This window comes from Osmerus mordax, chromosome 19 (genome assembly GCF_038355195.1).
Source record: "Osmerus mordax isolate fOsmMor3 chromosome 19, fOsmMor3.pri, whole genome shotgun sequence".
In the NCBI taxonomy this organism is placed as follows: Eukaryota; Metazoa; Chordata; class Actinopteri; order Osmeriformes; family Osmeridae; genus Osmerus; species Osmerus mordax.
Window position 1 is genome coordinate 9,002,871 of NC_090068.1, and position 14,080 is coordinate 9,016,950.

Genomic DNA, 14,080 nt, shown 5'->3' on the forward strand with positions numbered 1-14,080 from the left:
CTGTAAAAACAGATGACGGGAGGGATGTACGCCTTGGCTAACCTGACTGAGTACCGCTTGGTTATGTTGTGTAGGTAGATTCCAAGCACCTGCTTATAATTTTATGTTGTTCTGATTTGGGACCCAAGCATGTTACTAAGATAAATGGGGTCACAAAGTGTCCACCATAGACCGGCTGCACAGAAGGGGATAAACCAATGGAAATAGTTGTGTTTTAACAGGATCACGTTGAGTGAGTGTGTGGGTCTTCAGCAGGACCATTCAAACCGGACAAAGACCGCACATTCCAATCCTTAGGCATTGGGACACAGATCTGTCAAGTCAGGACTGTACTTCCTGGGCACAATTAACCCTGTGGGGCCTTCTCTAGACAGCGCACCATATTTTATGGTCTCAGGCAGAGGCTCCAGTGGAGCAGATGGTTAGTAGCAGTGAGCCCAGCACAGTGTGGGCTTCTGGGCCTGTGTGGCTGCGGTAGGGTGGGTAATTTGCAGCACAGCAGGCACGCCAGGCATCCTGGCCCAGTCTTTGTGCTGCTGTAGATTTATTGGGATGGAGAGGAGAGGAGCCCAGTTCCCCTTTTCTTTGTTGTAATGGGTGTCCATCATCCCTGCGACGTCTCCGATGTGTTCCGCCTCTCAGGGCAGCCTGGGAGACTAGGCTTGTGGGTCGATACTGTAGGTCTTGCTCGGGTACGCCTTGTTCCAAACACTGATGGACAATGACCACATGCTAAGCCAACGACCTATGGCCGTTTATGTTTTGAGTGTGGACGTGAGTGTATCTGCATTGCCAAGCACATGTCACTACCCAGAAACCCTGACTGTTCTCTTTCTCTATCTCCCTCTCTCTTTTTCTCTCTCTAAATATATATAAATACAGTGGCTATCCAGATGGTAGACTTAGAGTACAGCTCTTACATATCATGTCTGATGTCCACATGGACTGCATTATTGGGGAGCTGACTATAAACTCTTACGTAACTTTACAGGAAAATATATATAATTTTCTGACAGTGGATTGAATGCAGTTATAGATTATAAGGACGCTGTAACAACAACGTTGATGTGAAAGCTCGGGTTCTTATCAAAAATATTTTATGAACAGATTACCCTTACCCTAAACCTAGCAAAACCTTTGCAAAAACCTACAGGGTGTCTGATGATGCAAGAGCTTTGATCTCCTTTAGCCGTTCTATTCACCTTACACTCTTTGGAGTGTGGTTCACTGAATATTTCAGAGATATACATGAGAACTATTCTTAACCATGTACATCGGTTTCTATAGATGCTTGAGCAGACAATATAGAAATGTTAAAGTCCACATGATGAAACACCTCACATTCATGTTGCTACCTGCATCCCCATAATATGTAACGAATATGACAAAATATATGATATTGAGAATACCAAACTACTTCTGTCTTTCAGTCAAGAGTGGCAGAGATAACATATACAGTGAGTCAGTTTTTCCATTTTCCTTCCAAGAAAGGTATAATTCCTACCACAACAGTAGAGTCGTTATTCTGGCACTGTCCCTGACTCTAGCATGCACTTACTCATTATTGTCATCTGATGTTTGCCCTCGTTGCCATGGAGCCATCCACGTAGCAGTGCACCGGGGCAGCGTGTGGAGAGAGCCAGGAAGCTGCTGCCTCTCCTCAGAGAGTTTGTAAAGGTGAGAGGGATTAGGTGTCCTGGCGACACTGTGTCCCCCCAAACTCCATATTTCCTCCCATATCTCAAACACAGATGATGATGAAAGCCAGTTGTGTTTAATCAAAATCCAATGAGGTAATCCTTCAACTCCTTCAACTGAGGCCTTAAATCAGACATCATTATAACAACCTCAGACTGTGAGCGAGACTTGCAAAAACAGTAACTGCTGTTCAGAGATTCTTATATACTTAAACATATGTACAATAGATAATATATTGTAATTCAACTTTAATCCACAACAGTATGCAGTATATTATTCAAGGGATAATATCGCCATCATTTAAATCAAGTGTGTGTTTAATTGGTATTAGCACATTTGTAGTCGATTGCCATTTTAGTCCCATAGGTTTATTTCATTATCTTGGAGCTGTTATACTGCGCCTCAAGCTGTACTGGCAGGATGCGTTTTCCACTTTCACAGAGGGTGTGATTTTTCATGGGGTATAATTGTCCTTTATTCTGCGTGACAAGTATTAAGTATCTCATAACAACTGTGTTCTAATGCCAATGGTTGGCCAACGTCTGTGAAAAGAACTGATAGGCTATATATTTTTTTGCGTGTTCCATTCTTTCATGAGTATATGCACTAATTTTTTCCATTGCTGATTTCCATTGCACGTTGCGACTAAATGGAAAACTCAATCTGACACAAATGACAACATCACACAATAACAGTGATATTTTCCAACAGACCTATCTGCCTGTTAGCCGATTTGTAAGTGGGGGAATTTATATATTAAAAGTGTAGAAGCAACTTTTGTCAACTACGCCAATTGCTATCGACAGGTGAAATATTTGACATTTTCTTGCATCCCCCTAAAACCCAAAGCAGCAGGGAATACAGTAGTTCACCTACATTTATATCAGGTGAAAATTAGGCTCTCTGTGTGCCTAGCACGTTCTTGAGACATTACGTATTCTACTTGGAAGAAAATGGCAAACAGAACTGGGCAAGAGTTTTGTCACAACTAAGGGGTGGGGATGCTGTAAAGGGGAAGATAAAGGTTGAGTAACCAAAACAAGATCATTGTTAACATCCACTTAACCCTGGAAAGCCTCACCTCCCCTTAACAAGTTTCACTTGTGAAAAAACGGTGTACACTGTAATGACGTTTCTATGCAATTACAATTTTGTTACCATAGATATTTCTGTTGTTACCTGGTAGTTAATGCAACCTTAATGCGAAGTCTTGCCCAAAACTGTAATGTATCTAAAGACTTAAGCAAACATCTAAATGAGGTGAAGACTGAAGTATTTTGTTCTCTTTTAAAAGACATTTGCTTTGTTCCATCAAATAAACCTGTCAAGGACCTGACCTAAAAATAAGAGTAAATATTTGAAGAAAAATGAAGGCGTTTGGGCACAAGCTTCTCCCTGTGTCAGCTTTGGGTTCATAAATAACATGTTTAATCTTTCATTCGACTCCTCCAATAGGGAGACTGCCCGAGCCAATTTCACCCTCAGATAAACACTCTGTGATCCCACGTTACATAAATATAACTCAGACAGGGTTGATACAAGGATAGACATGATCCTGTGTGTCCCTTTCTTCAACAGGCCAGGTAGTTGAGAAAGATCCTAAAGTTTCCAGAATACAGCTAACAAGTAACACGTGATGACATAATATGCACAGATGAATATGTCCCTGTGAAAAGTCCATCCGTATAGTGAGAAGGTAGCTTGACAAGACACAAAGAATTTCCATCAAGGTCCTCGAATGACCAAGCACAGTCCATATAAGGCATCACAATCTGCTCTCGGAATCAGAGCAGCAGCAGAAATTGCTGGGTTTTGTCTCTGATAAAAGAATGTCACAATGAACCAGGATCCAAAATCTTTGACGTAAAAAGCCAAGCATTCTGCAGCCCTTCCAAGGAAATGTTTGTTACCATGGCGGCCAAACGCTGCTCTGGGACAGGCGGTGGAGAGTGTCCCATCGTTACTCACAGCTGAGTGGGCAGAGGAGAACTCCAGTCAGGTCCTCTTAAAAAAGGTCCCTGGAACCTAGATCACCTCCGATCCTTCTTCTGCTTCTTATTTTCAGGTGAAAAACTCATCAGTGAGCTTCCACCGCACCGTCAAGCCCTCTCCTTCCAATGTGATGATGCCCATTTCCCGTCTACCTGTTTACTGTATCATCATCATCATGTGATTTCATCTTTTCGCACCAAGCTATTAATTTGAGTTATATATTTCTGTTGGATGTCGGGCCTGGTGTGTAGTATGACAGGGTTTATAGGATATCTTGTGTGTCCGTCCTGTCTAGTTTATGTGACAGAAAATGTCCGCGTAAACAAACTGAGGCCTGGGTGGAGGGGATTGACCAGCCAGCATCACGGCAGGAAGGAAGTGGGAGGTCAGACACTGGACTGTCGGAGGAGAGTGAGGCTGCAGCCAGGTATGGTCCTTCCCATCATAAATAAGATAGAGCCTTACTGGGCTCTGGACTCCCACCCAGTCACCAGTAGCTGAGCTGATGACACTACCATCTGTGTACTTTCTCCCAAGTCTCTTTAAGTCCCTGCGATAGCTTTCACAGATACCAAGACCTACCCTCTGCCGTTCGGCCATGCCCGCTTTTGTCCTTCAAATTCGAGGATTTATAAAAGACATCCCGTTCAGTCCCCTTTTTTAATAGGATATATTTAAAGACCGGAAATGTCCAGGTTATGTCTGGACCAAGAAAAATGACCATCTGACATCTGACCCTTAGTCTGACCCCCATTTACTGTGCATGTGTGTAAAATCTTTCTGCTTTCACTTTAAGCTATAGCATTCTACATGTGTTCAAGCTTCGGTCGAACCATAAATGTGTGATTTAAACAGAGTAACTCACCCTCTAGATATCTGTCCTCCATCTCTTTGAGGTTTCACTGGCCATCTGTCTCTTATACCAATATCATAGTTCATGTTAACAGGAGTGTGCTGCATGTGACAGTCACACTGGAACCCGGACGAAGAAATCCTTTTACCTGATCGCAGTCGAGAAAGGAAACGGCAGTGAACCCTGGAAAGGAACGAGTTCAGATAAAACAGAGGCATTTTATATGTCTGTCCTCATAGCGACCAGAGGCGTCTGCATGGAGCTCCATGAGGTGGGGGGGTCCTACCGTCTCTCAGGCTCACCAAACCTAGTCTAACTCTCTCACCGTGGAGGGAAGTTATGATTGTCCAGATTTCCCAAACATCCCTGTGGCACACATGGAGAGCAACCTGTTCTGGGATTGATGGGATGCCAGGTTCAACCAGCTGTGTCTGTCTGGTGGCTCAGACAGACCAGACCTAGGAAAATATCATGAACAGAGGTCGGGTTTGAAGGGGAACAAGAGAAACGAGGGATGAACAAAAAAGAAACAGGGGGTGATAAATAAGAAAATATGAAAAAAGCCAAATGTTCGGAATGACAGACAGAAGATTGCCTTGTAGTATATGAAACTCTAGGTCAATCCTTGTCTAAGAGATGAGGTGTGATGGAGGCTGACTGTGCAGGTCAACTCACTGAGTGGAACTCCAGACATGAAGGAGACATTCCCTGATCTTGCAGGCTACACCACATCCTCGGCTCTCTCTCTTTCTGTTCTTATCTAACACACATACACACACACCACATGTCATGACTGCTATCCCGCATCCCAGGACAGCATGGGCACATAGCAGTGCCAGGAATGAATAGTACTAAGACAGACAGAAAGACAGCACCTACAAATGTTATGTAATTCAATTGATTTTATACTGTACATGTTTACAAAAAACGATTTAACTTCAGTGTACTGTAGGGTCTGTATTAAGAGGGCTGTTGCTGATGCCCCACAACAACGTTAGCAAGCCAACACTGACATCCAGTGGAGAAATGAAACACAAGTGTGACAATGAAAAGTACAGAAAGATAAAGTAAACCAATACTGAAAACAAATCCCGACATGAAAGACAAAAAACAAAATCTTCAAGCTTCTCCAAACACCATGAACCATCTGGTCTGGCTAAACACAACTGCATAGCAACACTAAGCACCAAACACAGGAAATGGAAGTCACGTCATATGTTGAACACCTCATGGGCACTCTACCAGACATGGCGCTGACAGTGCTGTGTGATTTCAGCTTTTTCCCACTACAGGTGAGGTAACAGCTAACACACCTGTGGGAACAGATGAGCCGCAGGTATACTCAGCTGAGAGACAACACCTACCTACGTTCTATTCTGTTGATAAACACTCAATGTGGTAGGTCGTATAGCGTCAGAGTCTGTGCTTGGTTCCCCTGCATCTGCTCATAGGAGCAACACCTTGTGTGATCCCACTGTTTGGAACTTGGCAGACAAGCAATGCCCCAGGGAAGCAGCGGCTTGAAAACACCATAATCAGGAGATGTCATCTAGTTCCACAAACCTGAAGTAATAATGAATCAAATCAAGGTACAGCAAAACATGTTGTTCTGATGCTTTCATTTTGCGCATTGACTGACTGAATGCCCGTAGTCCATATGGTGTAATTACACGGTATGAGCAGTACTCACTATTGTGAGTAACTAAGCTATGAAGGGCCACTAACAATATAGTTTAATAATACAACCATGGATCAGGAGCCAGAGTTGGAGGGTGGCCAAAAGGGAGCAGGGATGGGATTTCCTGTTGGGTACTTTGTAGTTTGAGAGAGACACAGGGCCCAGTGTACCTCAGGTGTCAGCCATAGTGTCTCTGCTGCCTGCACTGAAGCCAGACGCCAGCCTTTGGTGATTATGAGACCAGAGAAGAGATGCCACAGGCATCCACAGAGAATATGCTTGTTCATCCAAGGATATGCTTTTTTAATCATAAAGGTATCCATTGATCTGGACTTAATAAGTATAATAATGGGCCTTTGTGTCTTGTTTTTTTTCCTGATGTGAATTAATGTTGAATAGACACAGGGATCTCATGAGTGTGTGTGTTTTTTTTTTGCTGCATCCATTTTGGATCAGTTTTCCAAAATCATTAACTGGTAAATCTCCATATCCTCCTCTCATGATGAAGTCTTTGATCTCTTCTTGGTTGTTCCTCCAGTGTCATGATCATTTCTCCCTGACATTTCTCTTTTGAAGAGAGGGTGTTTGAAGCTGCAGCTTTACTTGATGAAGAGCTGAAATCCCCCCCCCCCCCCAAAAAAAAAAAAACATTACAAATTCTCGATTGTCTTCTCCCCTCCCTTCCTGCAGCCATCAACACAGACATCACCCTCCGTCACAACAACTCAAGTCCATCACCGCAGCACGACATCAAAGCCCCGTTTCACATCCACAGGTGAGAAATGAATCATTTCATTCATCCTTTACAGCATTCATCTTTTTGAACCATTTATTATGCACCTTTATCACACTGTGCTCCGAGTCCAAGCTGAGATCAAACTCCTTTCTGGAGAGCACCACAGTTGGCTTGTGTGTTGTACTGCCAGGCCCTCTCAAAGCTCAAAGGCTGCCTGTCGCAGGCGTCGGCCGTGGACACTATCTCCATCCACTTCCTGCACGCCCCGATAGCCATCGACAGAGCCAGCAGACCCCGCACTGCTTCCTGTATTTAATTAAGAGTGCTGACAGGAGTGCTAGCTCCTAAGCTCGCCAGGACATGGCTGTCAAAGGCCACTTTGTTCACCTTGCAAATCCCCAAGCATCATCAGCCTTCGACTGCCACTGACCAGTGGCGTGGTGTCAGCAGTGGGTCTACATATAGGGAGCCTGCTATCGTGTATTTAAGTCAATATCACTTGTTTTTTTTTATAACTTTATTTTCCCCCTTGCTCTGCAGTGCGGACAGCAGAATAATAGTGCTGTGTGCAGGACGTATTAGTGAGAACCAACTCCTAAAATAAGAAGCAGCAGTTATGGAAATACACCTGTCTCATTATCTAAGTGGGCTACTGTGGTCTAGAATAATGTACTTCATTTCTAAGTATGTGGGCCACATCTATAAAAAGTGTACAAGGACAAACATTTCTCCAGTTTTTGTATTGTTCCATTTCTCTTTAGCGAATGACAAATTAACTTTTCCGTGAAAATGTATCTTCAATATTCTGTTCTAATTCCTATTCTTTAGCTAGAGGGCAGTAAAGGATCTGCTGTAGTGCATGTGTGAGCACTATTTATGTGAGAACATACACTAGTACTATGTATCGTATATATCTAACACATTACAGCATACACTAGTGCTTACAACTGTGGAAGAAATTGGGATTTCCTGTGTGCTTACATTATTCACTAATCAATAGAATTAGTCATTGGATACTAGTTAATATGTTCTCATGTGAGCTTGCTTTTAATAAGAGTAGGTTGTGTCTATGTGTCAGGGTTAATAGATGTTCTGGGTCAGGAGAAAGTACTGGTTAAACGTCTCTTGTCCTGACTACAAGGAGAGCTCCAACTATGATCTCTCTAGTCAGGGAGTCAGGTGGCTGAGCGGTAAGGGAGTCGGGCTAGTAATCTGAAGGTTACCGGTTTGATTCCTGGCTGTGCCAAATGATGTTGTGTCCTTGGGCAAGGCACATCACCCTACTTGCCTCGGGGGTATGTCCCTGTACTTACTGTAAGTTGCTCTGGATAAGAGCGTCTGCTAAATGACTAAATGTAAATGTAGTCTGAGAGTAGTCATGGGTCGGGAGCTGTGAATGTCTTTCTCTGAGATTGTTGTAACGTCATTACTGCCTGACTGTCACTATCTATGTTTACATTCTTGTGCCCTATAAAAGATGGTCCTCCGGCCTTCAGAGCGGAGAGAGACATGATTGAGACCTAAGCCTGGTGGTGTTTTCATTTATTGTCAGAGGTCTGGTTTTCTCTCCCAATCTGCAGATTGATAATACTTATTAAAATCCAGAACTCAACTGAACTTAGTCACTACGTTTATGAAGAGACGGACGAAACACTTTCTTCATCACAACAAATTAGTGCAGTATAATCAAGAAATAAATGTATATCCTACTCAAATATCTTTTCAGTTATAGGCAGTTAGACAGCCATTATTGTAAGGACAATTAAATTGAAGAGCCTATTAGAAGCCTATTATGTGTTTGTTTTTTTAAGGAACGGCCTAGTCTGTGTACTGTAGCTCTTTGTTTCCAGAGGGAGATAAGGCCCTGCGTTTAGCCTGTCACACTCTGAGCATGGCCTGTCTGATAATGTTGCTATGAACACTGAGATGCAGCACAGAATACATTACACCTGGATGTTTCCAGTTCAGTGGGAGAGAAGGTCAGACTAACCACAGTCTCCACTGTAACTGTGGTGATTCCCCCCCCCCCCCCCCCCTTAATTCCAAATAAAACACCTAGTAAATCATATGTTGAAATGGTTGCTTCCGTGGGCACCTGTGTGACCAACCACTCAGTGCCTGCAGCCGTTTGATTCCTGGGAAAAACCCTCAGGTCGAGAACAAGTTCTCTTTGTAAAACATAGTTAAGATAGGTGTCAACTAAGGTGTATTTTCTTTTATTTCTCTTCTATTGCCTCATAGTGTTGATCTGAACAACGTAACCTTTTATTATTCTTATCATTATCATTAAATTCTCATCATTATTATCCTCATTATCATTATCTTCATAATTGTTGTCATCTTCATAATTGTTATCAGCATCTTCACTATAATTGCCCTCACCATATTCACCGTAATGCACAGACCTTGCACATCCATACCATTGGTAAGATTTTGTAGTCTAATCTGACAATGCAAATTATTGAGAAACGTCTTGCCAATAATTTGCATTTATACAAAGCAAAAAGGCTGCCTGCATTGCTATGATGCTGCATAACATCTGAACATCCAACGTGAAAATTAGTGTGGTCCCCAGTTCAGTAGCATTAAAATATGTTTGCCTCAGTTCCTGGAGAAAATATAAAAAGAACGATTACAAGTCTTGATTTGGACAACAACGCCATGGAAACAGGTTTATTTTTTTATTTTTTTATATTGGTATGTATTTTTTATACAGTACTGTGCAAAAGTCATAGACATCCAAGATATTTTACATGAATATTGTCTTTTATATATAAATGTTTTTGTACGGCAGTATAAAAGGGCAATTTTGCAAAGATTTTTGTTTCGTCTTTTCTATTCATTATTCCTTAAAGCATTTTTTCTTTACCTTTCATTTTTTTTAAGACTTTTGCACAGTACTGTATGTTATAAGACTGTATTTATAAATTAGGTTAATCATCCAAGAATGGCTGTACATCATTTGGTATCAAATACTCACAAATGAAACTACAATATATATATATATATATATATATATATATAATGTTTAACTACAACATCAGAAAGCTACAATGACAATGCTACTGTACAAACAGCTGACATTGCTACTGTACAAATTGCTACTCTAGGCTGTCAAAGCAAAATGAACTAAAAGTTACCTCTTCCCATCAGCACTATATGTTGAAGTTAGTGTTTATTTATGATCTAAAATATAAGTACATTACTACAAAGAAAAAGTATAATGTTAGTATATTCAACAATAAATACATGCTTGGGAACAGGAACATTAAGGTAACAATGAATTAATTCTTTGAATAAACAGACCATTTTAACTCGTTTGTGGTTTCTTTGCAGAGTACTCCAAAAGAGTCTACCAGGGTGTCAGAGTCAAACACACAGTCAAAGACCTGCTTGCAGAGAAAAGGTTGAGGCAGACAAACGTTCCCAGATTCAATGTGAGTTTGCTTTTTTGCTCTGCTCTCTCTTTTACTCGCTATCCCTTGCTATTATTCATCCCTCTGTGTCTTTCCATGTTGGTTCTCTTCATATTTACATTCTTCATCAAACTTTCTATGGGGTAATCATCTCCACTAACCACACAAAGGAAATACCAATACAGTGTATGCCTGCTCCTAGTAGGCTACACAAAGGCAAGGCCAGAGGGGTCCGCACGGAACCACACAAAGCAAACGAATGAATGGCTTTTCATGGTCACACAACTCCTCCACCCACACCATTAGCTGTGACATGTTCCAACCGTAGCCGGTTGACAGAGGGTCTGTGCTCAGAGCTTTCTGTGCAAGCAGGTCACCTATCAGAGACCTTAATCAGACGCACCTGCCAAAATGAGCAGCCATCTCCACTGCAGACCTCAGACAAGTGGGCCATTGTTGGCCCCAGACAGTTAAGCCAAGGGATGGCCATCCCCAAAAGCCCTCACCTAAAACAAACACGTAGATCATTGAGGGAGGCTTTATCGAGCTAAATGGATGTTGATTTTCTGCAGAAGAAATCATTTTAAATTATTTTCTTTCCATTGGAATCTTTTGGACTCAATTCTTTTGTCAAATGCATAAAAAGGAAGAAGCCATTCGTCATTGGATATTTTTTCACCTGCCATATAGTTACATGGAGGGGTTTTTCCATTGCTGATGCAACAGTGCACTGAGGCATTAACAGTATATACTAACATACAGTAGGTTGTTCAAGACAACCAAAATACTTTTGGTGTTTATAGAATGTGCTTATCACCCTACTTGCCTCGAGGGAATGTCCCTGTACTTACTGTAAGTCGCTCTGGATAAGAGCGTCTGCTAAGTGACTAAATGTAAATGTAAATACTTGGTACTTGGTTTATTTACAGTATGTATAATACGATATACCTGCTGACCAACATACAAGTGGCCTTATGTTGTTTGCTGAATGATGAATCAATGAGTGACTGGCATGTCTGTGCTGAGTGCTATTATGATTCATTATTAGTGTCTTCTTTTAATGCCACACCTTTTTTAACGGTAATATGTAACAAGTGCAATACTTTAGATAAAGAAGCAATTCTCAGGTCAAAAGGCTTTATGAACATACTCCATGTTATTTTTACAAAGCAGTTTACATATCCAGGCGACTTGGGATATTGTCTTTGAGAACTGCAGTTTGAATGAGTGAATGAGTCATGCAACAATGGTTATTATTCAATTTGATTCTGTTTTAGCTGTGGTGACTCTTCAGTTACCAGGTACATTTTTGGCTCCATAGTGTGTTCGCTGGGCTTGTGCACACAGAGCCCTCACAGAGCCCTGTTGCACTTGAAGGGGGTAGGACACTTTGGCAAAATGGCAAATTACATTCAAATATCTTGCCACATCATTTGCCTGCCTTTCATTCCTCTCTGTCCACTCTCCACTCGTGCTTTCCCTCCATCAGTCTTTATCTTTGTCTCCATTGCTCCTCTCTACTTCCTCCTTTTCTGTCATCGGAATGAGCCTGTTTTACCCACGTTTAATGTACTGTGGTGTTTTGGATTATGTTGGGACTCTCCTTAATATACATGTGTGAGCCTGCACACAGTGTCTGCCTGTGTAGTGGTAACTTTTGGGGTCTTTTTTTCAGGCTGGAACAAGTCATTCCCAACAATCTTTTGTTCAAATGCCAGGTGAGTCTATTGTTTAAGATTGTAATATAGCCACTGGCTGTTCATCCAATGTCAACAAACAATTTTATTATGTCTGAACACTCATACACTGCACTACAGTTCACCTGATATGTTTTCTATTGAACTGCATACATTTCAGCACATACTGTACATGTAGTAAAATTGTCCATATTAAACAGTACAATTCCATAAAATATACCAATTTACAGTACCATGTCACATCTCACAAAGAGGACAGGTAATATGTTACACGGGACATCTCATGTTCAGCTTCTTCCTACAGGATCCCACATGCTACCTAGTTACTACAGCATGCGAAGGCCCTTCCTCACTGACTCTGAACTCTGCCCATCTGCTAAGCAGTACACGACAGACCCATACACCCCTGCCCTGGGAAGCAAGGGCTTGTCCTATGATCACCCGTCCGCATACCCCTCCTTCATCGACAGCTACTACACCCCTGAGACATTTGGGGACTACCGAGGGGCAACAGCCATCTCTGCTAGCGGGGGGGGCCTTTTCCCCCCCTCGGCTTTACCCCATTTACTGCCTCCCCTCTCAGGAGAGGCACCACATCTCTTGGTAAAAACATTCTGTTTTCTAAAACAGGGTACATTCTGCATCCTGGAAGTGTATGTCTCTTACTTTCGTTCTCTTCTCTCTTTTGACAGAGAGACACTTGGGAACACTCAGAAGAGGACTCGGTGAGCCAAAGTGAGGTCCTGTGTTCTGAGGGTCCAGTCCCCTCCACAGGCTCCCATGGGCTGACCAATCCTGATCCCAAAAGCCCATCTTCCTACAGGATGTCCACTGGTCGTAGTGTGCCTACTCTGTCTAGCCCCCAGCCCTACTCTCTACACCCTCTAGAAGAGGTGCACTATTCCCCATCATCATATGCCCCCTCATCCAACTACTCCTCCAGTTACTCGTACATGACTGCTCCGGGAGAATCTGCTGGGATCAAAATCATGCCAGTGACCTCAGAAGACAGCAGTGATGCTGTCCAGCTTAGCAATACTTCCTGGACCAAGGAGGATGCCCCTGGCAGTTGGTTGCCATATGAACCTCGGAAGGCCTACTGATAATCATATACTGTGATGGGACATAAACTGAAATGGATACTGTAACAGGATGGACAAAACACACAAAGCACCAACTGACCTGTTTGAGATTCATGATTTAAAAAAAACTGCAAAGATTGCAAATGTAAATATAAATCTATGCTGTTACCTGTTATGCTGTAATAAATAATAGTAAACCTGCTACCAGTCAATAGATCCCACATAACACATGATCCATTTCACTGGTATGCTATGTTTCTGTTGTCTTTCTGTGGCCCAAAACATCCATACTTTTAAATATAATGTTAGGTCAACTGACAGTAAAATATGGCTAAAATTACGTCCATTGTTTTAAGAAAATTATTTTAAATCAATCACACAGTTTAAATGTATATTGCATAACCGCCTGTGTCACAATTCCTAAACGAAACTTCTAAACGGTAGAGGTCGCTAAAGACCAATCATATAAAATGCACATTGTAGATTAACACAAGATAATGAATGGACAGGGCTTTAATAATAGCCTATTATACTAACAGATCTATAACTACAATAAAATTAGAACTGTAAGTTTACACAGCAGCCTTCATGCCTACTAGACTGTGCTTAAGTAGGATGGACTTCAATTAACCTAATATGCTCTATCTCAAGTCTACAATTAGAAGGCTATTGACTAATTTATTGTTCCGCGGGTGACGCCCATCCTTTTTTAGATGAATTTGAATATTCAAATCAACAGCTCTGTCTTCATATGTCGACGGGTTACAAACACTATAAATAGGACAAAACACAGTGTCAGCTATAGGCTATCAAAACTATTTTTATGATTTACTTGTTTAGTAGGCTACGCTCATACTTCTCTGAGAGGCGAGGACGTCTGTATCGGCTACTTTAACTTTGTGCTTGGTTGATTTGCTGTTGCATCCTC

At 41.9% G+C, this 14,080-nt stretch overlaps 1 protein-coding gene across 1 annotated transcript; it reads left to right on the forward strand.

Annotated features, from left to right (window-relative positions):
- Nucleotides 1-9,512: 9,512 nt before the first annotated feature.
- On the forward strand, nt 9,513-13,354 carry pou2af2 (POU class 2 homeobox associating factor 2). Its single transcript, XM_067256669.1, has 5 exons — nt 9,513-9,628; nt 10,294-10,394; nt 12,049-12,091; nt 12,375-12,673; nt 12,763-13,354. The coding sequence occupies exons 1-5, from the start codon at nt 9,550-9,552 to the stop codon at nt 13,171-13,173; spliced, it is 933 nt and encodes a 310-aa protein (XP_067112770.1). The 5' UTR covers nt 9,513-9,549; the 3' UTR covers nt 13,174-13,354.
- The last annotated feature ends 726 nt before the right edge of the window (nt 13,355-14,080 follow it).

Bases quoted from the DNA above. Each gene is read 5' to 3' on its own strand.
- pou2af2 (XM_067256669.1), top strand. From the start codon at position 9,550: ATGTTTGCCTCAGTTCCTGGAGAAAATATAAAAAGAACGATTACAAGT. The intron at 10,395-12,048 runs GTGAGTTTGCTT...TCTTTTTTTCAG, and splicing joins CAAACGTTCCCAGATTCAAT to GCTGGAACAAGTCATTCCCA. The intron at 12,092-12,374 runs GTGAGTCTATTG...TTCTTCCTACAG, and splicing joins ATCTTTTGTTCAAATGCCAG to GATCCCACATGCTACCTAGT.